Below are 25,186 nucleotides of genomic sequence, written 5' to 3' on the forward strand. Positions count from 1 at the left end.
GTTTTCTTTGTCCCACTGTGATAAGTTGACACCTTAAGGCTTCGTAAAGTCTAAAACACCCTCTTTTTTTCTTTCCACGTTCTTGTGCCGCCTGAAAACAAATAAAGTATTAAAGATGACAGCAAACACAGACGCCTGAGTGAAGTCTTTCCTCTTGGTTGGTGTTAACAGGGGGAGTGGTCTGATGAGATCTGAGACAAATGGACTTAGAGCTCAGACCACAACTTCCCCTCTGAGCTGTAAAGCTGGGTATGCAGTAGTCGAAGTCTTTAGCGGAAAAAAACCCCGCACCAAGCAGTCGTGTTTGCTCGCTGTTCAAGGAGCTGATTATCCGTGTCGAGCCTGTGTTATCATGGCTGGGTGGTGCAGGAACCAAATGCTGGTGGCCATTCCTCTGTGGATGTGTTTTGGGAGAGCCGGTGAGTTGACACAAATACTGGAACGCTTGTTTTATATCACCAGATTTAATGTCCAGAGATCTCGCGCTTGGTTTCAGTTTCCGAGAAAAATGAACAGTTTTAGGGTACGACCAGCTGAACGGAGCTGTAAAGTTAATCAGGACGAACATGATGTGTTTTCATTATGTGGTTGACTAGATTCAACACTGCTGTTTAATTAAACAGCATTTTTTTAACTACACTATCCTGTTTACCGAAAGTTAGAGAACACTGAGGTTTTCTGACATTTGGCCTTATTCCGCTCAGTGTAGGCAGCAGACGTATTTACCACATTTTAGTTCCTGTGAGAAGAGAAACTGACCCTGCTGAGTTTGTTGCTTGTGGCAAGGGGTGTGGATGCTGGTCTATATGGCCAGTAGCAGCTTCTGCATTTGTTCAGCCACTTCTGCGTATGTAACAAATTCAGCTCCCTCCAAATATGGTAAACTTGTCTCTGACGGTGTTTGTGCAAAAATCTTCTTCTTTTTTTTTTGTTAAGTAAAAGAGAAATAAAATCACACTGTTGTTCAGTTTTCAATCAAATACAACCAACAGTTAATGGGATCAAATAAACACATTTTTACAGGCTAAGCTGAAACACGTACAGGTTGTCGGCCCCTAAATCAGCCATTAATTTTGCAAACGGAAACGCGTCTGGTGAAGTTGCTGTGAGATCATTCTGGGATATTTTTCTGACTTTTTAATGGTTGTCAAATGTCGATGTTTGTCTTTATGCAAGTGTGGATTATGATTTTTTTTTTTTTTAAAGAAAAAAGATGTTTTATTTATTTAAAGAACATAAGTGAGAAGGTAGCAGGGAACAGTTTCGTACTTTTATCCCTAAACATTTGCAGTTTGCATTTTTTTGTCTTGAAAAACCGAACAGATTAACCGCTTAAGACAGCGGTCCCCAACCCCCGGGCCTCGGACCAGTCCGTGAGAGTTGAGGTTCAGGTGTGAAATGTATAGTTTTCAGGGGTTTTTTTTATCGGTTTTCAGCGTTATTTTGTTATCGTTTTTATCGTTTACTCTGTTTTCCTTGGTCTTTTCACGTGTGTTATGAATAAATTTTCTTTTTTCGGTACCGGTACTAGTTTTATTTTGTTGTATTTATCCACGACACCTGAAAGGCCGGTCCATGAAAATATTGTCAGGCATAAACCGGTCCGTGGCGCAAAAAAGGTTGGGGACCGCTGGCTTAAGAGACGTTTGCACCTTAAATAATGTGACCTTGGTTCCATCTGAGCGGCCTACAGCTAGTCAACAACTGGTATAAAATTCTTAAAGAAAAAAAATCTCTTCATGTTTCCTGAGTACCCCGCAGTTCTAATGCAAAAAGAAAAAAAGTAAAAGGGTCTCAGTAATTTCCCTTTTTTATTTTGAATTGCTGTGCTCACTGCTGATGCCCCCAGAATCAGAACTATAAGCACCTTGTTGTTCTAATGCAAAAAGAAGAAAAGGAAAAGGGTCTCAGTCCTTTTTATTTTTATTTTGAAATCCTATTCTCACTGCTGATGCCCCAGAAGACAGGAAAGAAAAAAGTGTCACTACATCACTATCAAACCAATAGCTGTCAGGCGACTTACATTTCTTAAGAACCCAACACTGCTTATGAAAAACCAAAGATGCCAAGAAAAAGTAAAGATAAACAGCAACATTTTAAGATCACATGCAAAAGTAATGGATACACCTGAGAGCAAGCATGTCTGTTACACGTGTGGCAGAAATTTAGTGGTGGTTTACATCACACTGTTTGGAAGCGAGTCTCTGTGTGCACAGCCGTCATGTGATCAGCGATTTTAGAGAAGTAAATTCATGAGAAGAGCGAAACAAATTGTGAAGGAAGGAACAGACCAAAATGACGTTAGCTGTCTGGGGAAATTCACAATGAAGACATCATCCTTTCATCTGAATAACTGTGTACACATCAAATTTTTAAAGGCCATAAGATGCTTTCAGTGTCCGGTGACTTAAATGAGGCCTTAATAAGAAAAGCCATTATTAAAAGTTAATTATAAACCTTTCAGACTTTGTGACGAATTCTTGCTATGATCTCATCTTTTCCATGTGAATTTAGCAAATTTGAGGAAATCCAACCCTCCGTGCTTTGACTGGCCAATAGCTGTTTTTGAAGTCATAAGACAAAACTTCTCTTTTCATCTACCCAATCTAAAGTTACACGAGATCTTTGTAATCACGTAAGTTTTAGTTCCTTGAAAAACAAAGTAGCTGTCAAAAAAAAAAGAGACTAGTACAAAAACTGAATTATTTGGGCAATAATTACGTATAATTCTAAAAAACACTTATTTTAAAAAAAGGTCAATTTCTTGAATTTCTTATATCCAGAACAGTTTTAGATTTATCAACACTTTTATGGATTATAAATGACTGAATATGACACGATCGTGCAATATTGAAATTACACACAACCTTCAAAGTACTGTAATGTAAGATCAATGCTTTTTAAGGCCGCTTGTTGCATCTTCTATAGTCAGTCAGATGTTTGTGATGTCAAAACATGACCCAGTCCTTTTGTTTGTTTGTCGACACTTTGCTTGTAATTTCTGCAAGATAAAAGAGGTTTTTAAATGATCATAGAGTTAAAACTATCTGTTGAGTACTGTTCGGTGCTTCCATTATGTGGTAAACGTGCAGCGAGAAGAGCCTGTTGAATATTGTAGCGTAGGTTCTTATTCACTTTAAACTTTAGGCCTGAACATATTTGAAGTTTGCCTCCCATGCTGGTTGTTAGTCACACTTCTTTTAGTAGACGATCAACTGAGAGCACAGATAACAACATTAAGGATTTTTGTTGTATCTTCTATAGTCAGTCAGAAAGATGTTGGTGATTGAAAGATACGACCCAGTCCTTCTAGTTATTTGTAGACAGTTTGCTTGTAATTTTTGCAATATGAAAGGTTTTCGAATGATTATAGAGTTAAAACTATCTGTTGAGTACTCTGTAGTGCATATTTGAAGTTTTCCTCCCATGCTGTTTGTTAATCACAGTAGTCGATCAACTGAGAGCACAGATAAGACACAACATTAAAAAAGGCAACATACCCCATATCTTATGCTATTTGAATGTATTTATGGATACATTTAAACATGTTACATGTTGCAGACTGACCGACAGACAGCGTTCTGCAGTTGCACAGAACTTGGTTTCCGATTTCTCACGTCATGGCTGCCATCGCTGTTTCTCAGTCTAAAGTGGTGGCAGCGCCATTACCCAACAAAACCGTGTTATCGCTGATATAAGTGATATATCAATGATATATAATCATTTTAAATGAATATATGATTTAATCTAATCTGCTAACGATATTCCCTTGTGTTTTCTCAGCGGCTCTTGCTGAGCCTCAGATCTGTTATATCCTGGATGGCATCCTGTTTCTGTACGGCATCATCCTGACAGCTCTCTACTGCAAAGTCAAGGTTTGCATATGATATAAATATATATGTCTTTGTAGAAGCCTGCATCAACACTAATATACGGTTTTCATAAAAGTTGTATCCAAGAAAGTTGAAATGTATCTACAGTAGGCTATCATCAGCATAGTAAAGCACACAAACTCTTAAGATGGTTATAAAAATATTCTCTTGACTGTGGTACTTCTACATGCTGACAGTGATGATTTTAGATTTAAACTATTTTTGCAGCACAAGTACTTGGTCATTATCTTACTGCACTGCACTTCCTTTATTTGTGACAAACGAAAGAAGATATATCTAAAGCGTGTGTAATGTTGCTAACTCTAAAGTGTCAACAGGAAATGCACGTATAGCTTACCATAGCTTTAGGGTTATACTAAAACGTTACTGTCGTTTTTCTTTAATGTTCCCTAACTTTGCCTTCTACAGATCTCCAATGCTAAAGAGGCCGCTGGGAAAGGAAAGCCGAAGGGGGTGAGAATGGATGCAGACACACAAGTGCATACCTTACTGACACAGGCACAAAGAAGCAACACACTGTCTAAACTGCAGACAGCAGCGACACATACAACACACCACAGCACAAAAGTAGCGTTTCGGTGAACAACCAGAATGCAGAACTTCACCAGAGACCAAGATGAGCTCATTGGCCAGGTCAAACCTCAGTGGACAAACCCCGAGGTCTGAAAATGGAGCAGAAACTGAAGGATGAAGCTGCCACACCATAGCCGCATACAACCACATCTACTTAGTTTATGACATATTTAATCCAAATCTCTATTAAGGACTTACTACTCAGCTTACTTTCGAGCTTGTGTTGACATCTGTCGCTCTGGGAAGGTTTAGAAAATGAACAGGTAGAGCCAAAGAATCTGGTTTTAGCTATGTGGACATTTAACATTTACACGAAGCCAAGACAGTTTTATAAATATCCGTAGTTCTAAATTTAATCCACAAGCAGCAGCTTCAGTGAGTTTTTTTCTTTCTGTCAAAAATCTGACTTGCACAGGATACAGAGATAGATAGTATTCTTTTTCTCATGCAAAACTGCTGCGCTGTTTTACCCCCTCTTTAAGTCTATTAATTTCCTATTGCTAGCCACAAACTCTGCACCGCCTAAGCCACTCATGTGTTGCTTACTGGCTCCTATTTTTTTTCTCAGATCTCTAACTAGTTACTAAGAACCAAAAAAACCCGTCATTACAATGTCCGATTTCTTTAATTTGTACGTTATCTGACATTTTTCTCTCCTCTCTCCTTGTCAGAATGTTGAAGAGGGCATATATACGGTGAGTTGTTGTGCTATCAACATGTCAAAGAGAAGAAAACCAGCAGATAGTTGAATGCTGGATTATTATTATAATTATATTTAATGAATTATGGACTGAAATTCTCCTCATCCTCCCCCTCAGGGTCTCACTCCTCATGCAACGGACACATATGAAACAATCGGCATGAAGAAGTGATATGACGAATGACTTCTTTCTCTCTTTGTAATTAAATGTTGCACATCATACTCAGCTTAGATCTTCAAGAATGTATCAGATTTTGTACATCACGGGTTATTTCCCTTTTGCTTTTAGAGATTCTAGAGGAAGTTTGGAAGGAGTCACAAACAGGGAAGTTGAGGCCAGAAAGGGGAGATTGCGAGAAATGCTTTTTCCTTGTTGCATGACATACTTTCATTGCTCGTATATTTAACATTAACACAAAGTCAGTTTGAGCGGTAAAGCTTCAGAGATATTTTATATTGTAATACCCAGTAACTGAAAAAAAGAGTGATTTTTGCTTAATATTTTATATATATATAAATATAAACTCTTTTTTTTATATAGACAAGCTGTACTGTCCATCTCACTTCCTCTTTTTCTTCTTTTTTTTTCTGCCCGTTTGTGTGAACATGAGAAAATAGTGTGTTTTGGTTTTAGCCTCCCAAGTTCTGCTATTCAAAAAACAAGAAAACAACAACAAAAAAACAACAGAAGAAGACATGACTGTTTTAAAAAATGCCGCAGTTTAAGATGTTGAATCGTTGTTGAGGAATACAGGAAAAACATAATCGTGCTTCTCTTTAATGAGCAGTGTTTCCTGTGCACCACAGGATGGCAGCGATGCTGTCTTTGGTCCTCACCTGTGTGCTATCGAAAAAAAAAATCATGCATGTTATTTTGTAAGTAAACTTCTGCCTGTAGACGCCTTAAAACTGTCACATGTACATACACACCAAACCTATTAAAAGTTTTATGTTAACATTAAATGTTGTGTCTCCAAGAAGTCTCCAACCTTGTGATTTAAAACCCCAAATTAATAAAACAAAACATTACTATACTATACTAATAATGATTAGTAGCTGGCAGTAGTTTTACTGCTGGCGTCCTGTTGGTTTAGGTGGTTACAGCTGCTCAAATTTATTTTGTAACAAGCTGTGAATATGCCAGTTACATGTATGCAAATTAACAAGATTACAAATACCATTATGTGCAGGGTGGTGTGTGTTTGTGTGTTTTTCTTTTTAAATTGAGGAAGTCTTCACAGGAATTTTTTGCATAGTACTGATGTTTGTGACGATCCCTTTAAATTAAAGGATTAATTAGCTTTCGTTATGAGGGAGGAGGCACTAGTTTAGTATCAGGGTGAGTATTAAAGCGAAACATTCATTCTTTTAAACAGCGTCTTTGTGCCTGCTTTTCACCTGCCTCTCCTCTGAGCAGAGCAAGTAAAGACGAGAAAATAACTGTCATGTTGCCTCAACCAAACCGGAAAGGTGACTTTTTTTTCCCGCAGCTGTGTGTGCGTGAGTGTGTGTTTGTGGCTTGTGGGGTTGTTAGGTGTGTGTGTATGTCAGAGCGAGAGCGAGAGAGCGAGAGAGCGCGAGGGGTGTAGCTCAAACAGGTGTATCCCAAACAGGTAACGCTGCAACTTATACGTCTAAAGGGCAAACATGATGGCGTGGGCTTAACAACCATACAGGACTCTAAACTCAAAGGATTTAACTTTTTCACAAGGACGGGGTTGCGCACAGTTTTTCCATTTCTCAAAGGGATCTGGTTCTCAAAAAAAAAAAACATCTCCAAGGATGATCCGGCAGTACGAGGCATGAGCGTGCCTCAATGCTTCGAGCCTGCCTGTCAGTTAGGATCGTATTACCTGGACTTATGAGCTTTCTTCCACTGCTGAAATTGTCAAAAGTTGTGCACAGTTAACAGCAACTCCCAGAGAGAATGACATCTCTGCTGAACAGACTCTCTCTGTGCCTCTTTGTCCTCCGTGTCTTTGGTAAGAGAAGCGCTCATATGAAGTCTGATGAAAATGATATTTAAACATGTTTTGTATTCTTTTAATACTAAATATCTTTATCCCCTGCCTTTACTGACCCCTTTATTGTGCTGTGATTGTTTAATGTGTTGCCTATGCGCTGCTGTACTCCACTATTCACAGCGCTAAAGCAGCTGTGTGTCACACATCAAACGCATCGGAAGTTAAAAAAGGCCTTTTAAAAATATCATGATGCACACTTTGGTTTTCCTGTACCCTATTAAGGCCTAATACAGTATCTGAAGCATATTCATGAGCTATGTTTTGCAACCTCTAAAGGCATAGTCAGTTTTTCTCAAGAATACATAGAGGAGGGCTGTTAGGAAACACTCCTGGCTTCTGTTTCTGGAAAAACTGGTTGCTGTTGATCAATACGCTTCTTTCTGCTGCATTCATATGAACTCTGTGGATCCTCCTAGTGTGTATGTGTGTGTGCTGCTTAAGTATAAATATGTCATTCAAAAATGTGACGATATGATAAATAATATCCACACAGCCTTCATAAGACTTTCTACTACATATACTTAAACACAACACCCAACGTTATAATATAATGTCGCTACATTTACCCAGAAATGCAAATACTCCCATGTTGTCTACAGGTGTTCCGCAAGGCTCTATCCTGGGCCCACTATTTATTTCAAATTTAAATACTATGTACAAACATCACTACTCAAATGTAATGTCAAATGATTTAAACTTTCGCTTAAAGCTCAAAGGGGATAAGGCCTGTGAGTCAGAATCAGTCAGATTGATCTGAGATAGAAGGTAAGGTCATTACCCACATCTGTTTGAAAACCTTACTGAAAGCTAGTTCTTACTTACTTCACTCTTACAGTGTTTGTCAAACACTGTTTACTCAAAGTCTGAATGGCTGTGGTTTATATTATATACTGTTTGTCATTGTAAAAGCTGCACATTAGCGCATAAGCTGTGCAGCGGTCAGATCTTTGAGAGATGGACATCAAATTTATTTATTATCAAATAAGTCATTTATATTTATCTTTCTCAACAATAAAACTCAATGACACTTTAAAAAGTGCCCGCAGTCTTTTTGTGGACGCTGCACTTCCTCTTGTTTTTTGTCTAAGCTTTCTTTGCTAGGTGCTATTGTCTGTCACCATCTCACTATTGGCAGTCTGCTCTCATCTACCTACATACATATCTTCTTTCTCACCATTGTAGAGATGTAAGATGTGTATGTGATTTTAAGGTAAGAGATCCTGATCCTGATTTCTTATCTTTAAATCACAACAGTGGACATAGGGCTTTGTGTCATGACTCTGAGTACCCTTCCAGTTTCTACTTATGCATTTGAGTGTGTTTTTTGTGTAATTTATGTGGCTTTTTTGTCTTTGCTTCAGCCATGGACATTTTTGGTTTTAAACAATACATCATAATTTAGCCTGAATCAGTCCTTAAGTTTATGGATTGGTGCTATTATACATCTTTTGTGAGACTTGGGGTGCATGCTTAAAAAAACAAAAAAAAAAACAAATATTGAATGAGATGTGAACTTTTCAGGTAATTCATGGACAAAAATGACTTGGAAAAAGTTAACATGAACAGATAATGCTACACTAGACTGAAGAAAACCTTTCAATCCCATAAAAGCAGGGTAGGCTGGGCATCATTCCAGTAATGCAGCACAGGCAGATTCCAAAGTAGGTTTAAACATCAGGGTGACACATACACACACACGTTCATGGAAAAAAAAACACACCTGTCTGATGAGAAGAGTCATCAGGTCTGCTGGTAAATGCATGAATCACATCGTCCCCACGGACATATCTGAACAGATTCTACCACATCAGCTACTGAATCAACGTCCGAACGAAGCCATGAATGAAAATATGAATATTACTAAAAGCTCGAATGAAAACTAACTTATGTGGATAAACTGACTTATTCTAGCTGCTAGAAACCAGCTGAAAAGTTTGAATGAAAACAACCAGAGTTTTCAGTTCTGGTTAGTATTACAAACAAAACTACACCTTGTAACCTTATTAGCAAGCAAGCTGTTTTTAGCTTTCAGCCTTTAGATGCCTCGACAACCGGAAATGGTGGCGTCGTAGTATCAACTCAATCAACTCCAGCTTGATCTAAGAGCAGCAATATGACAGCAGGCATTGTGCGTATAGGCAAAACTTCCACAAAACTGAATTCAGTTTTATTTTAGCATTGTGCCAAAGTGAACATGCACAAATGCAAAGAAGCATTAAATACAGTTTTAAACCGTGTAACAGTGCGCTGCACATATTGCAGGTAATGTGAAGGATTGTAGTCTGTTGAGACCAAACAGGTTAGCAAACTGAAAGGAGGAAGGGGAGAATGGTAAAAAAAAAACCCAAGATATTTATGTAAACTTGTGGTTTGCACCAAATAATGCTGCTTTGTGACAGTGAGACATGTGATACGATGCACTTTGTGTTAACTTTATGTTTTCTGGGGTCCCTTTGTTTGTGTACAGACACTGAGCATTTCGTTTCTTTGAAAGTTTATCTTGAACAACTAGTTATACGACATATCTTCACTTGTACTGACTCATGCTTATGATATACAGCTTGTTTTCTGTACTAACTCTGTGCCTTCAAACCTCATCCGTTGCATTTAAACACTGCCATTTTTTTTAAAGCTATATTGCTGCCAGTCAGACTAGTGCACACCCGTCTCTACTGAAACTCTGCTCCTGAAACACTATATTAATGAAATCATTTTAAATGTTGCTTAGTCCTTCCAGACAGTTTGGCGAAAAGACAAAACTACTATCAGAGCTGCATTAAACCCTGCAGCTTGTTGGCTCAGCTTAACAGAAAAGCGTGACAGTACGAGAAGCAGCTCTGGCTTCCTGTGCTCGGACAAAATAGCCACCCCACATAACCACAGCTTGCTTACTCAAATAATATGTAACTCCGGCACAGCCAGGCCACCATTTTCCACACTATTATGCTTTTAATTGAACTGGGACTTTTGACGCACAGCATAAAGCAGCTTCGCAAAGTTACTGTAGAACTGATGCAACTTCGTGTTAATGTAAAACTGTATGCTTTTACTTTTCCTTAGGTAGCAAGTTGAAAACAGAAAATAAGTCAAAAGCCTTATCACCACTACAGCACACAAGTTACAGTAGTTACTGGCACATATAACTGAGACTTCTCTTTTTAAATATACAACACTGTTTAAAAGTGTGATTTCTTTGTATTTTGCCAGGAAAATTTAAAATAGATGGAATTATTTATATAGTATATTTAAAGATTTAATAAAAAAAAAAACCTGAGATTGTGTGTTTCTAACAAGCTTTAAGGTCACTATTTGGTCACTTTATTTTTTTTAACACATCCTGAACTCTTTCTTTTCTTCTAATTTTCTGATGTTGTCTTCAGGAATAGTTCTCCAGGCTTCTTGAAGGACATTCAAAATCCTTTTTGCTGCCTTTTGTTTCATCCTCTGTTGAGGTGATAGTTCTCCATTGTGTGTTTCTCTATCCAGAAATGCTTTTGCTGCACTGGCAGTGAGTTTGGGATCATGCTGAAAAATGAAGCAATGCCAATCAGACACTTTCCAGATGGTACATTTCTGTATTCATAATTCCATCAGTATTCCCGATCTCCTACATCCGTGGCTGAAATGCAGCCCCAAACCTTGACAGCGGCTCTGCAGTGGTGCACAGATGTTGTACGTCTCTCCTGACGTCCTCTGTACATATTGAAACAGAAATTTTAGATCCATCTCTCAGGTCCTATCTCTTCTTTGTTGGAATTTTTTCTGTTTCTCATGGATGTGACTTTGAGATTAAGATCGAACAGTTAAGGTTTTCATTTTCATGTTCATCTGCTGTACGTCTTTTTAAATGCCTGCCACTTGTTCAGTTCACCAATCTGAGATCGGCCAAGATTTCGGCTTCTAGCTCTTCTGGAATCAGCCTGTTGGTGCAGAATTGCAATGAAGCATTTGCATTTTCTGTAGATTCAATTAAAGACATTGGAAAAAAATTCTTTGTTTTTGCCACAGGCTGGGATTAACAAGTTGCTAAAATTGCTTCTTTGTTATGTTGTGTGTTATTTGGAGACACAACCCTGGTTCTTCTATTACGTTAGGTGGCTTCAGTGATTAATAAATTGCTGTTAGTTGTCTTAATAAAAAAACAAAGAAACAAGCATTCCTTTAAAATTGTTATTAATAAGGAATCGACTGAAAATGATTGAAAAGGCAGTCAATGTGCAAAGAAAAAAGAGCTTCAGAAAGCCTGTAGATCACTTCAAAAGAGTCTGGGGTTTGAGCCCAGGCAGAGTCCTTCTGTGAAGAGTTTGCTTGTGTTTGAGTCTCAGGAGTTCCACTTTCTGGTTAAAATATTTAAAAAATGTGGCACTTGTAATGAGATTCCTTCAGTCATTCTTAATTTCTAGACCTATTGACAAATTCTAGTATTCACGACCAGCGTGCCAAGCTCGGTGTCACTGTGTTAGAGATGAACAGGCCACCGTGCCGTCAATTAGCTGCAAGTACTTGATTCTTATATCAGATGAATTTATGGTCCTATCTTTCTCTTCCAGTGACAGTGATAAAAGGAGACTTTGTGGCACCTCCTCCAAACTATTCCTTAACTTCCCTGGCGGAGGAAGAGACCATCCTACCCTGTCGCTACGAGCCAGATGCCGAGAGTACAGTGGTGCAGGTCACCTGGTTTCAGGAGAAACCCGATGGTGCCAAGGAGCAGATCATCACCGCACATCATGTAAATGGAAAAACAGGTAACTGGCACTGTGTCTGAGCTCCAGTTCTCTTTCTGCCCTCGACCTTGTCTTTATGTCCTCTGCCAAGTGCTAAAAACAAAATTGTCACATTGAGTTACTTCCCTTTTCCTCACAGTGGGAAATGTTTTCTTTATCAATCCCTCACAAAGTTTCCCTGTATTGCAAGTTAATGCGTCTGTTTTAGCTGACAAGAGTTATTTAGTGGCTTTGTTTCTCCTCCCAGTAAACATATCATGCACCAAGGCATGAGCTCATAAATGTCTAAAAGCAGTTTGCCAGAGATGCTGAAAATGTTACCGTGATATCAATAATTCAATTGATATTTGCACCGTTTTTATAGTTTGGTGTAATTTTAGGTGATATTGGAGTCTTTGCTCACAGAAGGTATTATGGCCCACGCTGTAACGTAATTTCAGTTATAAGAGAGGGATCCAAACATGTGTACGGAACTGAAAGTGCTAAAAAGAAAGCCTGAGGTTTGTTTTGAACTTGCTGGATTTAACTTTCTGTGTGGCATCCTTCCTTTTGGGTTCCCTAAACTGTCTTTCTCTTTTTGTCTCTGTCTGTCCGTAGCGTTCGGACCGTGGGCCGATCGCGTGGAGTTTAGCAGCAACCAACCCACCAAGGACTCGTCTCTGGTCATCAAGATCACAAAGATCTCTGATGAGGGGAAGTACACCTGCCATGTCAGCACTTTCCCCTTTGGAAACTTTGACACAGAGTTGTCACTCCTTGTGCATAGTGAGTCCTTCCACCATGACTCTGGCATACAATACACAACAGATGAGACAGTATGTTGTCTTCTCAAGGATGGAAACTAATTCATATTGTCACCAGGTTGTTAGTTTATTAAGGCGTAGCTAATACATGACTAATAATGCAGTAACACAGACAAAATGTGAATAACACACTTACTCATGACTGTATTTGTCACTCGATTAAGCATTTGTAACACCTAATAAGGCATTACAAGTGGTTGTATTTTCAGGTTTTTACGTTTAAGGTTGTAATTGAAGTTTATTGTTCAGAAGTATTTTTTGTCGTGTTTCCAACGTTCACATTATCTTATCGTCTTACTGTCGATATATGGTTCTACACTTTTGAATTAATAAAACTAATCAAGTGCAAGTAATAATCAGTATATAGAATTTACAAGTGCTTCTACGATTCAACCTCTAACAACACGTTTCCTCTAGTATGTAGCAAAAGAAGCCTTGATCAGGTTGCACTGAAGATTTTCTGCTTTGGTTTGAATTCAGACCAAAATCAACTCTTGATTATTCGTTTATAACTCATTAAGAGGCAAATCAACACTAATAACGTTATTATTATAATGGTATCATTAGTGTTAACTGCATTATTCGACAGCAAAATCAGTCATCATCAGCTCTACTTAACTCTGAAGAAAATTGGTATTACTGCCTACAAAAATTGATATTTGGTGATATAGCTTCACTTTTGTCCCTCTTTACTTTACCACACATGGAAAGTCTGACCGTGACAGCGGCAGCAAGATCTCACAGTACTGAACTGATATGGCGCTGATTAAAATAGATACAGTATCAAGAGGATGTGGGGTGGAGGAAGGTTGCTTGCATAAGCTTTAAGAAACTGTAGGCAGGTTAAAGCACTTTAAATAAATGGCTTTACATGAGATTTGCTCAGTAGCATATCAGCTGAGCTGTCAACACTGAGACCAGCTGTTATCAGCTGATCTAACAAGACTGCAGACTTAAATTAACTCTGACTGCCTGAAAAAAAAACTATGCTCACTTAATTTTATTACCCTGAAAGCATTCAAATCTTATTTGAGCTTTAAATATTTAAGCATAAGCAGTTATTGCTGTTGTTACCATAAAGTTGTTTAATACTAATAAACGAGGAAAGAAAGAAACTATGTATCACATTTCTTCTCTGAAAATGTAGCCACACGCTCTTCTAATTAGTGAGCAAACTTTTGCTGCGACCCGCATGTTGCATAAGACCAGACACGCTTACTTAGAAAGACCTTTAAATATCTGTTTAAGTGTACATCTGCCTTCAACACTGGCTGCTGAGTGTGTTGATCTAACCATCATTATCTCCTCCCTGATCAAACACTGTAACCATCCCTCTTCCAGCTCATCCCATTTCCACAGTCGACTCTGTGACTGTGGTGGAGGGACAGCAATTCAGCCAGGTTGCTACCTGCCGCTCCGTAGCCCGACCCCTGCCTCAGCTCTCCTGGGACACCGAACTGAACGGGAAGTCGGTCAATCGCACCTCAGACACCGGGGCAGTCTCCTCTCACTTCTCCCTGTACCCCCTGAGAAGCATGAATGGAAAGAAGTTGGACTGCCTGGTTTGGCATCCGACTTACTCGGAACCCCGCAGGTTAAAAAACCAGCTGGTAGTGCACTGTGAGTTTCCCTCCACATTACACCCAAACTGGTTTTAAAAATCAAAAGAGTTGAGATGATCCAGTAGTGCAGAAATGAGACACATTTAAATCATGAAAAACACAAGCATTTGTAGAGTTAAAGCACTTCCTGTTTTTATCACTGTTGTGATCCCTTCAGAGTCATAAGAGACTTTCTGAACACTGTGTTGCTACACACATTTCTCTCCATATTAGCAAGTCTAGCTCACACGACCTACATTTTATATCTATAAAACTCTCTTCACCTTTCATTTTCAAGATGAAGAGTGTGTTAAATATACATAAAAAATAGTAGTACTTCCCCTCCTTAATTTTTAATGCATTATCATTCACAATGCCTTACACTGAAGTTAAGCTGTGGCAGTGATTTTTACTATTTGTAAAATGTTGCATTCATTTTTGCATCAGCTGAAAGTCTGATTATTCCATCTCAAAGCGTTTAAAGTTGGTAAATTATTACCCTTTCTCTCAGATCCGCCGCACGCAGAGGTATCTGGCTACAATGGAAACTGGTATGTGGGTCTGGAGAACGCTGCCCTGAGTTGCGTGAGTGGAGGAAACCCCAAACCACACGTCTTCACCTGGATCAGGTATGGTAGGCTCCACCTATCTCTCTGGGTGTCTGCTGTTTGTATGACTAAGTGTCTGATTTGTCTGGTCATGGTTACTTTTATCAGAAGCGCCAGTCGTGATGCCAGTTTTGTGTCCCATGATTTCACCACTTTAATTTAATGTTTGGTGAAAGCAAATTCAGGTCATCACCAACTTACAGTGACTTTATTACTTATTAATTATGTATTAGTTACTATTACATAAGCAAGTCTTGTTGGAAAATGCTTAGTAGAAGCAACAGTCAATGTTGTTTACACATTAGGAGTTTACTTAAACACACAGAAAGACACCAGACAATATGATTAAACTTACAAAACTTTTAATTACTACTGTAATACTCTTATGCTGGGTACACACTGCACTGCATGTGCACAAGTGCATACATGGCAAAATGAAAGAGGAATGGTGACACCACTGTGAATAGGTGAAACTGTGAACTGGAGTTACACAATGCCGGCAGTAGACTACACATCACGGTAGTTTCTTGTCTTTTGAAATTCTTTTCATGGAAATGTGTAGCTAGTGCTTCCTCCACAATAATTCCTGCGTGCTTATGTTATTAAATCTAATGTCTGTGTCTAATTTATAAATTTATGAAAACTAACCCTGAATTTCCAGTTAAATGGACTAAAATCAACTTAAATATTGTATATTTTACATATCTATATATACAGTTCATGCACTTACATTTGAATTATATTTAAATATTGTGGTGATATCATTAGCATCAGTGTTTTTGCATTGATAATTGTGAAGGCCTTACATGAAATCCTCATAGTGTGCTTTTGCCATCATACATCTGTCAAATTTATTCCAGTACTTCTCACAGCTAACAGATTTTTTACCCCAATTTTCGCTTATGGTGACTTTTGAGTGTATACCCATATTACACATGTATTTACGGTTGCTTGCATTAACCTTTTGCGATGTAGCCGGGAAGTATCTCCGCCCTTTTTCTCATGATTTAGGCTACGTCCACACTAGCCCGGATAGATTTGAAAACGGCGTTTTCGTCTGAAAACGTCCACATTGAAACGGCCAAAAACGCTTACCTTCCAGTACTGCGCATGCCTGAAACGCAAGAAGATTTGACCTGCCTCATTTAGTCTGCTGCTTATTTACTTTCCGGCTCTTTGAAACTTTGTGGCAGAATGTTGAGGAAAAGCACCGAGTTTTTTATATGGACTAACAATGAGGTGGAGTTGTTGCTGCGAGTAACACAAAAGCACAAAGTTGCAAAACCAAGTGAGTGTTAAAGAATTTGAAGAAAAGCTATCTGGAGCATGTACAGACTGATATTAATCTTTAATAGGGCTGTCAAAATTCAGAGCAAACAAAACCACTGCTGTATAATGCCCTCCGCTATCTTAGTTTAATTGGTCACATGACTGCATCATATGACTAACATGCGTCATTGTTTTAGAAAGTCTGCGTTTTTGAGTGTCCACACTGCGACGCGATAGCACCGTTTCCAAATGTATGCGTTTTCGAGAGCGTTTTCAAAATGCTGCGTTTTCCATGAGTGAAAACGGCGTCTCAGTGTGGACGGGAGGCCAAAACGGAGAGAAAATGATGCGTTTTCAAACAAAAACGCATTAGCGTGGACGTAGTCTTAACCAAACAACCTCATTTCACTGTCACTTCCTGCTTCTGCGGCCTCAATGGGAGGCTGGAAGGCAGCTCATTCAGGAGAAGCCCTGCTTTCAGCCAGCTGAGAGTTTGACTCAGGTGTTTCAGTTCTTCTGCTTGAGTCACCAGCTGTCATTTTAAGCTGTTTGTTTCAATGCATTAATATGTTCTCAGGGTGTGGTGTAGCTAGAAAAAATGCAGGCCTTGAAAAGCTGGAAGAGGAATGGCACCCATTAAATCGAGGCATGTGACAGTTGGGCTTTCACGGGGGAAAAACACGCAGAAAATATGTTTATCTATCTTAAGTTTTTGAAAGAAACAACAAGAAAAAGAGCAAATGTTTGGTTATGTTTTCGCTGTTTTGACAGAAAGTAAAGCATCTAATACTTTTTTTATTAGTTATCAAAACAGGAACATACCTTATGAAAGGAGGTTTTGTGAGTAAAGATTAAGAGGCACACACCGTGTATACAAGCTTACAGACTTATGAATGACTGTGTATGCGCGCGCGCGCACACACACACACACACACACACACACACACACACACATTCAAACACATGAGAAAAGATATATATTAAAGTTCACACATCAAGTTGTATCACCTCACAATCACCTTTTACATATATGCATTTCATGTGGACACGCACACACACACACACGCACGCACACACAGCACACTGGGAAAACCTGTTAGTAAATGGCGGCAGGTGAAGTAATAGCTGCTGTCACAGTGTCATGTTCCGGCTTGTGCCGAGAGCAGACAGATGAGACAGTTTCACACGAAGGAGGGAGCAGGAGGGGGATGAGAAGTAAAAGGGAAAGGGATGAGCAAATATCAGAAGTTAACTAGTAGGAGCAGGTAGGCAGGGGTGGAGGGTGGAGGAAAAGGAAGTAGCGTGAGATCTGTGTGAGATGTTATCATGAAAATGTGTTGCGTATGCAGTACATGTATATGGTTCCTCTTTTCTGCTTAAACACAGACCACTCTGTGAAACAAGAGTTCTATGCAACACACTTATGACATCTCTAAAATAGATTACATTATAGAGTGGCCTCTTTACAAAAGAAGATGTAATTCTGAGAATGTTCAAGTTGTGTCCTTTTTTAACTGTATGTAAAAGATGCAGCCACGTCACCCAGTAGTTTCGGGGCTTTGCACTTTGAAGTCTCGTTGTTTGTCTTTTAGTCTCTATTGTGCTACTTTATTGGATCTAGAAGTAACCATTATTGCCCCAGAAGATGGCGAGATAAATTATTATTTCATACTAGGACGCTTGGTTAGCAAGCTGCATTCATAAACTGTTCCGGTACAATGTACAGACAGATCCCTGCTAACTAATTTGGGTATTTTAACATGGTTGTCTGTGAGGAATAAGTTCTCTCTGTGGCTGCATTTCTCAGCCCCACAGGTAGCTGTTTGATTTTTGACATGATACAGTAGATAAACAATGTGTTCAGCAACTATATCATTAAGTTCTCTTCTAGAAGGTACAGAACTATAATTAGTGTTGCTGGTGGATGGGGTGTTTAATTTTCTTTAAGATCTTGTGGAATTGATTGTTATCATTATGCGAGCACGCCATGTCCCACCGAATTATTATCTAAATAATACAAGTCTGCAAGCTATGAAAGAGTCTTTACCATAAAAAATGGAAAAAGGTACACCAAAGTCACCCATTGCTTTCAGGTGGCTGTACCTTGAAGCCTTGGCATTATTTATTTATTTATTGGTATCATTTGTTTACAGCCATTATTTATCACCTTAGGACAGGAGGGTGGAGTGACAGTTATCAGCTAATGCTAGCAAGCTTGTTGTATTTATATCCCATAGCTGTTGTGGCTAGCTAGCGCGTTTCTACTACTGTTTTTGTATGTACACACTATATTTTACGTATACTTTAATAATATCTAAACTTAGAAATAAATCAGTAACAAGAAAAACAAATATTTGACAAATACTTTGTGATATTTTTGCTTTTTGCCCCCGAGTTACCTCAAACACTCCAGCTGGCTTTTATCTAGTGAGTCTAGGCTGTCGGATCACTGTTTAACTTATAATGCTGGGGGTGGAGCATCCACTTTGCAGGAGGTTATGAATCTTTGTGAGAGGAGTCAGCGAAACTCACTTCTGCATGATGACAGTGATAAACACTTTTTGCTCTTGCTATAAGCCGGCGTCACTGAACTTTCTTTGAAGTGGATCTAACATTGTTAGCGACTCGGACACTCAGCAAATAAACTCTAATTTATCTCATTTATTGGAGGGAAAGTGCAATTTTTTTAGGACACTTGAGCCTAATAGGGTAAACATGTTTGTATGGGCTCTCTCTGGGTTCTTATCTGTTAGCCTTCAAACAGACTGGCAACCTGTCCAGAGAGTTCAAGATTGAAGGTGACATACATTGGTGTGGATCCACTGTAATGTAGTATTGTCTGCGTACGTTCTCTCTACAGGAAAGATGGAGAATTGCCGACAGGCATCATCGAACACCCGAATGGAACGCTAGCTTTTGGGCGACCCCTTAACCTTTCAGATGCGGGCACTTATCAGTGTGTGGCAACGAATGAAGTGGGAGTTGGAAAGACAGAGGTGGAGATTAATGTGGGAGGTAGATGGCAGCAGTATCAACATACTTGTCAAAGTAATATAAACTATGTGTATAGAAGTGCATATCCGTTTAATTCTAATCTTTCTAACTCTACCTTCACAGAAATTCCCCTGAAGCAGACAAGTGTTGAAAAGGAGCTGATGTTCATTGTGGGGGGCGTGGCCATTGGGCTCCTGATCTTGTTGCTCACCATCATCATTGCTGTCACATGTTACCACAAGCGCAAGAACAAGAAGCTAAAGAGACAGCTGACTGAGAAAAAGTATGAGATAATGTGATGTTTAATTAAGATGCAATAAGATGAGATGAATTAATAATATCCGCAGGCTGAGAAGAATATATAAAAAATGGGGCAAATCACAGCTATTAAGGATATTCCAGCTGACAGATACAACAGTGGAGCGTGTAAAATTAGAGGAGCATAAAGTGTAAAATGCACAGGCTAAATGACTCTGTGTGGGGGACTTGTAAATTAACAGCAGGCACAAATATGCATGAAAACTAAATTTCAAAAATGAAGCTTTAGCATAACTTGAGCTGCCAGAGAATAACACACGTGGCATTATAAGCCTCAGTGCCATTTAGAAATTAATTTTTCGCTCTTTTTTTCCTCACAGGGAGGAAATACACACTCTCTCCAGACAAGCCTCTATCAGGAGAATGAACTCCATGAGTACAGACACCAGGAGAACGGTACGTTTGCATGATTATTCTCTCACACACTGCTCAGCACTGATTCAAATCAGTGGACCACTTGTATCACACGAACCTGTTTTCAATGTTCAGATTTCACTCTGACTAACTCCAAATACTTCAATATAACCACCGGCATTTGTTAGTCGCAACAGATAAATATTCATATCTTCTATCAATAATACCACCAGTTTTAAAATAATCAAAGCATAGTATGGTAAGTTTGAATGCACAGATTTTTTCATGATTTAGAATTTTGTTGTGTTTCTTTTGATTGCAGACAGAGGAAAACATCCCTCTGAGGGTGGAGGGAACACTGAGGAACAGCCTGTCTTCCCTTGGGGTCAGTCTGCGTATCTATATAAATCTGCATGCAGGGCCAGGGCCTGGGACTGAGGCTTTACTAGCCAGATGCCAGATGGCTAAGTTCTGAGATTCAACATTTCGAATCTGCATGTAGTGCATCACAGCTTTTTCTCTCTTTTAACATCTCTGTTCCTCTCTATGGGCCCTAAAGTTCATGCTGAGAATTAGGCCAGACATTAGGCTGTTTTAAACTACAACCAACTACAACTGCAAGCCAGCAGCTCTAATTGGTGAAGTATAATGTAGCGCGGTGCAATTGGAAGGTTAGAAACTTTGTTACTGTGGACAGATGAATTCCCTCCTTTAGATAAGGTATAAAGCAAACAAAATTGAGGGGAGAAGAATTTTGGGTTCACGTGTTTATACTTCTTGTCCTCATTCTCATTTTTATTTGATGCTTAGTTGGTTTTCTAGGCTGATAATAAGTCCATGATTTGGCCTTTACAACTTTATCAGAAGAGCAAAAATAGTGGCTGATTCTTTTAAAGAGAGTTAAAATGACAATGTTTAGCTCAGACATATGTCACTATTCAATTCAATTTTCAATTTTATTTATATAGCGCCAAATCACAACAAATGTCGCCTCAAGGCGCTTCATAGATACAGAGAAAAGCCCAACAATCATATGACCCCCTATGAGCAAGCACTTTGGCGACAGTGGGAAGGAAAAACTCCCTTTTAACAGGAAGAAACCTCCGGCAGAACCAGGCTCAGGGAGGGGCGGGACCATCTGCTGCGACCGGTTGGGGTGAGAGAAGGAAGACAGGATAAAAGACATGCTGTGGAAGAGAGACAGAGGTTAATAACAGATATGATTCAATACAGAGAGGTCTATCAACACATAGTGAGTGAGAAAGGTGACTGGAAAGGAAAAACTCAATGCATCATGGGAATCCCCGGCAGCCTACATCTATTGCAGCATAACTAAGGGAGGATTCAGGGTCACCTGGTCCAGCCCTAACTATATGCCTTAGCAAAAAGGAAAGTTTTAAGCCTAATCTTAAAAGTAGAGATAGTGTCTGTCTCCCGAATCCAAACTGGAAGCTGGTTCCACAGAAGAGGGGCCTGAAAACTGAAGGCTCTCCCTCCCATTCTACTTTTAAATACTCTAGGAACAACAAGTAGGCCTGCAGAGTGGGAACAAAGTGCTCTAATAGGGTGATATGGTACTACAAGGTCATTAAGATAGGATGGGGCCTGATTATTTAAGACCTTGTATGTGAGGAGCAGGATTTTGAATTCAATTCTGGATTTAACAGGAAGCCAATGAAGGGAAGCCAAAACAGGAGAAATATGCTCTCTCTTTCTAGTCCCTGTCAGTACTCTTGCTGCAGCATTTTGGATTAACTGAAGGCTTTTCAGTGAGTTTTTTGGACATCCTGATAATAATGAATTGCAGTAGTCCAGCCTGGAAGTAATAAATGCATGAACTAGTTTTTCAGCGTCACTCTGAGACAGGATATTTCTAATTTTAGAGATGTTGCGCAAATGGAAGAACGCAGTCTTACATATTTGTTCAATATTACATATATATTACTATGTAATGTGGTGTTAAGAGTCAGTAGTTACCTTTCACGTTTTAGTGAAAGGTAACTACTGATTCAATCAGGACCTGGAGTGAAGTTTGGGGCCCAAAATAATAATAAATAAATCCCTTATATCTAATATATTATCCTATATTTTTTTATATTATCCTAATATATTATCCAATACTGTCCTCTGAATTTCTTGAAAACGGTGACTAATTTAATGCAAATAAATAACAGACTATTTTCCATTAAAACTTAATGTATTTTATTATTATTTATATTTATTTATTTATTTTAACATAACTAATTATGTCATTTTTTATTTATTTAATTAACATCAAACTATTGGCATCAATATTATGTCAACTCCTTTTTGGAAGACTTTATTGAAGACTTCCAGGTTTAGCTTTATAATGGTTAAAGGGATATTACACAGTAATACCAATTTTTTTCATCTGTCAGCAAGACAGCACATTCCCCCAGTTAATGCTAAGCTATTGTTTTAAAACCACTTTTTTTTTAAATATACATGTAAGTAAATGATCTAACTATAATCAGGGATGCTTTAAAAAATGTGTTTTTTATGTGAATTTGGGGAGAATGTTTGTAGCAATTTTATTGTTTTGAGCATAGAATTGCTACAATCTATGCACCAAATCAGTGTGTCGAGTAATAGTTACTAGTGTTTTGTTTCCATGCCATAAACAGGAGCAGCCTCAGTGCCGTGACAGCCGATCTACTATCTCAGGCAGTCGGGGTGGAGGAATTGCGTATGACTCTCTGGGCAGACCAGCCATATACAACAACTCCCGGAGGGGGAGAGAAAGGCCTCTGGACAGAGACGAGGAAAGCCGACTCAGAGTGGAGAGATATGTGAAAAACAGCTCTTTATCTTTGGTAAGTGTGTCAAGGCACTTGTGCGTGTCAAGGCTTGAGTTCGCCAAACTGTGGAATGCCTCGGCTCCATATTACTAACCACTGCATAGTTAACCTGATGATGATGCAATCAAAATCTGTTCTGTGTCTTTGCAGCCGGAAACTCACTACCACCCTCCTCTCACGCAATTGCCTCAGAGAATGCAAACGCCCGACTTTCTGAGGTCGATGAACGGCAGCCCCGTCGTCCCACTGGATGTGGGTTTGCGACTGGGAAGCATCACCAAAAATCACCAACACCCTCCCGTGAGCAGCACCTGCCCACCCATAAGGGACGACGATGATGAAGTGGACGAAGGGCTGGGCGGTCCTGCCAGTCAAGAGCAACCTTTTGATCAAGACAGCGAGACGAACAGCTCTCAGGTGTCTGAGGGTCACAGCGTGCCCTGCCACCCCAGTAATGGCTTGTTAAAATACAAAAGGATCCCAAGCCCCCATCCGGTCAATCCCCATGCCTCTATAATCCACAAGGCTCAAATAGTTTAACAGCTGGTGAGAAAATAATACGTGAAACTACAGAACTGCATCGCTTTTGTGGATGCGGTTGACTCCAAAGCATCTTTAGGGCATTTCTTATTGCTGCCTGCTGTTTGGGTGTATTCCCCAAATGTTTGCAGAGCTACTGGAAACTAAAGACAATATCACACATTTTCCAGTGCAGCTAATTCAGCATCATCACCGACGATATTCCTTTCTGAGCTTTCACATCACAGCTGTTGCTCTACGCAGCTGCAGGTGACAGGTGAATGCAGCTGCCCGAGCTTATGAGGGGATATCGAAAGCACTCGTTGTGGAAAAACCAGGAAATACAGGAGGAGTAAACAAGGCTGTGGGAAAGTCGGTAAATCTAAAAAGGAGATTGCAACAGCTCTGTGTTGAGGGTGGACTTCTGATTTGGTTGTGGTGAGTGTAAGAGTAACTGCCTGTGTTACATTCTCTTACACAACATTGGTTGGGACCTGATCCAGATTTTTTTTTGGCTTGTTCATCTCTGGCCACACCTGCAACCTCCATACCTTCATATTGTCTTACTGTCCTGGCGCCGTAGGCACTGAGACAGTTTGAATCAGATGAAACCTTAATGCCTAAACAAGATTAATGTCCCTTACATGTAGTGATCTGTAAATCTGTACAAATACACGAGTGATCTCCCTTTTCTTAAAAAAACAAAGAACAAAAAAACCAAACAAAGAAAACTACAAACGCCTTTGAAATAGAGCTGTAATACTTAAATCTGAAGTAACAAAGACACAGCATAGTAACAACAACAAATAAAATGTGCTGCATCCATCTGCCAGGTCACACATCCTTCTGCCTCAGTGGCCTCTTTCACGTGCACATAGTACATGTGTACTGCAAACATACTGATGTATACATATATAAGATTAGAGATAAAAAAGCATATACGAAGCATGCACACTTAATACATTAGAGTGCATTTATGTTTAGTCTGTCGATGTTTACACACACAGTATGAATTTCAACGTCAATGGAATCTGGAAAAGCTGCCAAATATTTGGAAAACATAGTTAGAATTGATCAGAGTCTGTAAGTATTCCTGGATTCTCACAAAGCAGATCATAGAAATGAAAAAAAAAAAAAGGTTGCCAAATATGGACTTTCTGTACAGTTTGGAACATTTCCTCCAAAAGAGGACTGTGTCTTTCCAAAAGGAGTTTCACAGGGACATGTTACAGCCTTTGATTGCAGCATAAAAGCCAAACATGTATTGTTTATCTGTGTACACATTTTTAAAAAAAAAAATATCTGTTATGAGTATTGGGGAAAATGTGCCAAAGGGAAAACATGAAAAAAAATAACAGGTTTGCTATTCTGATAAATATGAAGTATTATATTGTTTGTTACATACATTTTATTGTACAATTGTATAATTGTATTGTTTCCTTTTTGTTATGTTATCTGCTGTAAATACGACTTTTTTCCGAGACACTTGTCTGATGTTGTTTTAGTTGTGTAAAAAGTGTGCTGGGACAGTTTGTGGCACCTAACAAATGAGAAGCCATAATGTCTGAAAGCGGGTTGCATTTGCAGACAGCGCCCCCTGATGTATACTGCTGGAAAGTGCAGGGGCCTGACTGAGGCAACAAACTGCAGAACTAACCAACTATGAAAGATTGTGATCCAGATGATCTTTTTGGACATTTGCCTGGATTTCTAATTATTTGGAGAGCTTTGGATGGTTATCAGCTAGTACTGATGGGTTGAAATAAATGTATGTGGTTTTTCTAAAGGTGCAGGTGTACAGCACTTTAGTTACCCCTGTTCATTCATTTTTTTAAACTATTTTTTATATTGTAGAAAAAACTGAAGGCACAGAAACTATTACATTTTGTAGTTTTCTTGCTCCAGTCTGTCTCTACCAACCGTCTGCATGTCCTCCTTTACTTCATCCATAATCCCCCTCTTTGGTCTTGCTCCCAAAGAACAT

General features: G+C 39.1%; 2 protein-coding genes across 2 annotated transcripts; both read left to right on the forward strand.

Moving 5' to 3' along the window:
• Window positions 1-184: 184 nt before the first annotated feature.
• Window positions 185-6,129, forward strand: fcer1g (Fc epsilon receptor IgFc epsilon receptor Ig). Its single transcript, XM_006802600.2, has 5 exons — window positions 185-419; window positions 3,784-3,875; window positions 4,302-4,346; window positions 5,138-5,161; window positions 5,285-6,129. The coding sequence occupies exons 1-5, from the start codon at window positions 185-187 to the stop codon at window positions 5,336-5,338; spliced, it is 450 nt and encodes a 149-aa protein (XP_006802663.2). The 3' UTR covers window positions 5,339-6,129.
• Window positions 6,130-6,729: 600 nt separating this feature from the next.
• On the forward strand, window positions 6,730-24,982 carry nectin4a (nectin cell adhesion molecule 4a). The gene is made up of 11 exons (XM_006802599.3): window positions 6,730-7,148; window positions 11,741-11,938; window positions 12,515-12,682; window positions 14,062-14,340; window positions 14,833-14,950; window positions 19,059-19,213; window positions 19,316-19,475; window positions 19,831-19,906; window positions 20,187-20,249; window positions 22,510-22,698; window positions 22,834-24,982. Exons 1-11 carry the CDS (start codon window positions 7,094-7,096, stop codon window positions 23,221-23,223), a joined length of 1,851 nt encoding a protein of 616 aa, XP_006802662.2. The 5' UTR covers window positions 6,730-7,093; the 3' UTR covers window positions 23,224-24,982.
• Window positions 24,983-25,186: the final 204 nt, after the last annotated feature.

The sequence above is a fragment of the Neolamprologus brichardi genome, chromosome 3 (genome assembly GCF_056152115.1).
Source record: "Neolamprologus brichardi isolate AB-2024 chromosome 3, ASM5615211v1, whole genome shotgun sequence".
Classification (NCBI taxonomy): domain Eukaryota; kingdom Metazoa; phylum Chordata; class Actinopteri; order Cichliformes; family Cichlidae; genus Neolamprologus; species Neolamprologus brichardi.

Coding starts and splice junctions, on each gene's coding strand:
- fcer1g (XM_006802600.2), top strand. CDS start 185: ATGAGATCTGAGACAAATGGACTTAGAGCTCAGACCACAACTTCCCCT. Junction 3,876..4,301: donor CTCTCTACTGCAAAGTCAAG/GTTTGCATATGA, acceptor TGCCTTCTACAG/ATCTCCAATGCTAAAGAGGC. Junction 5,162..5,284: donor TTGAAGAGGGCATATATACG/GTGAGTTGTTGT, acceptor CCTCCCCCTCAG/GGTCTCACTCCTCATGCAAC.
- nectin4a (XM_006802599.3), top strand. CDS start 7,094: ATGACATCTCTGCTGAACAGACTCTCTCTGTGCCTCTTTGTCCTCCGT. Junction 12,683..14,061: donor GTTGTCACTCCTTGTGCATA/GTGAGTCCTTCC, acceptor TCCCTCTTCCAG/CTCATCCCATTTCCACAGTC. Junction 19,476..19,830: donor AGACAGCTGACTGAGAAAAA/GTATGAGATAAT, acceptor TTTTCCTCACAG/GGAGGAAATACACACTCTCT.